The 3,391-nt window shown below is 59.5% G+C and overlaps 2 protein-coding genes across 2 annotated transcripts in view; both read left to right on the top strand.

Moving 5' to 3' along the window:
* Positions 1-860, top strand: part of RELB (RELB proto-oncogene, NF-kB subunit) — a 56,167-nt gene extending 55,307 nt beyond the window's left edge. The window contains exon 12 of the mRNA XM_007943079.2: positions 475-860. Within this exon, the coding sequence (XP_007941270.2) occupies positions 475-860 (386 nt within the window). The remainder of the gene's footprint in view (positions 1-474) is intronic.
* Positions 861-2,609: 1,749 nt separating this feature from the next.
* The window catches only part of LOC103198722 (CLK4 associating serine/arginine rich protein), a 23,636-nt gene continuing 22,854 nt past the window's right edge, over positions 2,610-3,391 (top strand). The window contains exon 1 of the mRNA XM_007942915.2: positions 2,610-2,708. Within this exon, the coding sequence (XP_007941106.1) occupies positions 2,610-2,708 (99 nt within the window). The remainder of the gene's footprint in view (positions 2,709-3,391) is intronic.

Genomic DNA, 3,391 nt, shown 5'->3' with positions numbered 1-3,391 from the left:
CCCTCCTTGGGTTTCCGAGGCAGTATCACTACGGAAGTAGGATTGCCCAACCTTCCTTCCGAGGAGTGGTTGGTGGGTTTGAACCGCCAGCCTTCTGGTTAGCAGTCAAGTGCTTTAGCCACTATGCTACCAGAGCTCCCAATTGAGCTTGATGTCCCCTGCGACTATGGTTCAGGGACCTTCTTGATGGCAGCTAATGACAACAGCCTACTGCTGCTGGGAGCCTCCTTTTTGTTTCTGGAAAAAACTACCCCCAGCCCTGCAGCTTCCACAACTCACCTGCTGTCTGTGTGCCAGCGAGTTATTTGGCCTCGATTCCTCAGTTTGCTTAGCAAATGCGAATGATGATAAACCCTACTCACAGGTTTTCGGGATGAAAGGCGGCATTTAGCTATCAGATGACGACACCGACTCAGTGTGTGTAAGAGTTAGGGCCTGTCTCCTTGAAGCCCACTCCTCCGTTCTCTTCTCCAGGCCCCTTCCTCCCGCCGTCAGCACTGCTGCCAGACACAGACTTCTTCCCTGGCTCGGTGTCCTTGCCCGGCCTGGAGCCCCCTGGCGGGGCGGAACTCCTGGAAGACGGCTCTTTCTACGACCCCACAGCGCCCACGCTCTTTACCATGCTGGACCTGCTGCCCCCGGCGCCGCCACTCGCCAGTGCTGTTCCGGGCAGCGGGGTCGCGGGGGCCGCGATCGGAGAGCCGTCTGGCCCCGAGCTGCTGACGCTGGACTCGTACCAGGCCTCGGGCCCGGGGGACGGGGGCACCGCCAGTCTCGTGGGCAGCAACATGTTCCCCAACCAGTACCGCGAGGCGGCCTTCGGGGGCGGCCTCCTGTCCCCCGGGCCTGAGGCCACGTAGCCTCCGCCGCGACTGAGGAGAAGCAGTGGGTGGGGAAGGGGGGTGGAGGGCCCGGACGCCCAGCCCCGCCCCGGCTGTCCTGGGCCGGTTGGCCGAGCTCCTCATCCATCTGAATCGGACTTCTTCTGCGCTGGCAAGGAGCTCCGGAAGCACGGGGATCTCCTTGGGCCCATTCTACAAATGAGAAAACTGAGTCCGGAGAGGAAAGGGACCTGGCCCCCGTCCCACGGACTTGTTAACGCTGCCTCGTCCCCACACGTGGGGGCACCTCCTCCAGCCGGATTGGGGAGGGGACAGATCCTTGGCTCTCCGTCCCCAGGCCTGAAGTATGCTGGGGGTAGGTTGTTTGTTCAGTCTTCCGAATAAAGATGATGAATTTTTGAGCCTCGGGGGTAGTAATCTTCTCTTCCCCTGGGAAACGGCTGGGCCTTTCACAGGGCCACGTCCCCAGCTTCTCCCGCCCCTCGTCCCTCCAGTCCCGCCCCTCGTCCCTCCAGTCCCACCCCTCGTCCCTCTAGACCCCGCCCCTTGCATCGGCGTTTGCGTAAGCCGACAGGCTCAGCCCCGCCTCCTCCGCGCGGGCTACCATTTCCGCTTCCGGTGCGGGCCGCGCGCGAGCGCAGCGGTGGGAGGTGGCGACCAGCCGGTGAGTGGAGGCAGGGGGCACCGACCCTTTGGCTCTCGGGCTTGCGTCGTCTCAATTCTGCCCTTGCCTCGGTCTCTTCTCGGTCCGCTCTGCGCCTCGGCTGGGCTCCGGCCCGGACGGCTTCCCGCCCGCACCCCTCCCTCCGTCTGACGGGCCTCAGGCCGCGCCCCATCCCGCTCTGGAGTCCGAACTCGCGGCGCCGGCCTCGGCCATTGACCCCGCAGCCTGCCACAGGCCCCGCCCCCTTGTCAGAGAGAACTTTGTCCCAACCGGAAGGCCGCGATCCGGTCCGCAATCCCTGTCCTAACCCTGGGGTTCCGTTCCTGTCCACAGGCCCTGCCCCCAAACTCAGCCCACCCCCCTCCCGTCAGCCATATGCTCTTTCTGACTCTCCCCCTTTTTACCTGCATACTTGTCCAATTCAGATTCCTTCCGTAGACGTCAGCCGCATGCGGGCCTGTCCTTACGGCACTTCCCCAAGCTCGCCCTCCTCCCCGGAGCACCATCTTCTCTCCACGCCCTTCACCTGCCCTCCAGCCCTAGCCCCATAGCATTAATCTGTTCCCCTGAAGTCTTTGTCCTCTACCTCCACCTGCCTTCATCGTCACAGTCCTCCACCCTATACCCACTCCCACGCTTGTCCCCTGGCCAAGGGTGGGGGTGGAGATGGTGGCGGCGACGATATTCAGCTGGTCCCCTTCCTGTGGGTGCCAGCCCCAGCCCTGTGTCTCAGGCTCCTCCCCCATGGCTTGTTCCAGGTGTTCCCATGGCTTGTTCCAAACACCTGTAACTCCTGTCCCTGACTCCAGCGTGTTGAAACCAGGGTGCCCCTTTCCCCAGGCAGTTCACCCCCAGAATCCCCTGAGGGTGTTTCTGATCATCCGGGCTACTGGATCAAAATGGTCAGGGTTCCCTCAAACATCTGTCCCGTTCAGCCTGGCACACAGATCTCTCGCCTCACTTCCCCCTCCCTGAAGTTGAGAGATGTGAGGGTTTGGGCCAGCTCTGTCACCAGCAGCTTGTTGGATGGTTTGATTCTGTCCAGCTGGTTTCTATAGTCCCCTCCTCTCCCAGGTCGAGGCCTCAGGCTTGGCCTCACCACGATGTGGCACGAGGCTCGGAAACATGAGCGGAAGCTTCGAGGCATGATGGTGGACTACAAGAAGCGAGCTGAGCGGCGGCGGGAGTACTATGAAAAGATCGTGAGTAACCAGCCCTGGAGGATGGGGCAGAAAGGAGAATAAGGTGCAGGAAGAGCCCTGTTTCCTCAGGAGACTCTTCACTGATCGTTTGAGTGTTCTTGTTGAGTGCTGTGGAAGTTGGTTCCGACTCGGCCCCGGTAGAGGAAGAGAGTGGAACTGCCTCATAGGGTTTCCCAAGGCTGTAATCTTTATGGAAGCAGATTGCTGCATCTGTCTGTACAGGAGCAGCTGGTGAGTTCGAACCGCCAACCTTTCGTTTAGTAGCCGGGCACTTAACCCAGTGCGTCACCAGGGCTCCTTTGCTTTTTTATCTTTTTTCTTTTTATTGTGATTTGAGTGAAAGTTAACAGAGCAAATTCGTTTTCCATACAATATCTCATACATCTTTTGTTTCATGATGTTGACCACAATTCACCACAGTGTAACAACTCTCTTCCACTTCCTCTCCATAGTTGCCTCTTCCCTGTGTCCTTCTCGCCCATACACTCCCACCCCCTGAGTGTCTCCCTGAGCAGACATTACTCTTCTGTTTTCCCACAATTGATTGCTCCAAGGATTGTGTCTGCCTGATGGAAATGTTCGCCCCATATGCCTGTCTGTTGTTAAGCTGGGAGCTGCGGCAGTGAGTTCATTTCCAGACTTGAAGGGTAACTAGGGGCCATGGTCTCGGGGGGTCTCACCAG

The sequence above is a fragment of the Orycteropus afer genome, unplaced genomic scaffold (genome assembly GCF_000298275.1).
Source record: "Orycteropus afer afer isolate SDZICR_OR568_19922 unplaced genomic scaffold, OryAfe1.0 scaffold00099, whole genome shotgun sequence".
Taxonomy (NCBI): domain Eukaryota; kingdom Metazoa; phylum Chordata; class Mammalia; order Tubulidentata; family Orycteropodidae; genus Orycteropus; species Orycteropus afer.
The sequence above is the reverse complement of the archived record's forward strand: the minus strand, read 5'-3'. Positions and strand labels throughout refer to the sequence as shown.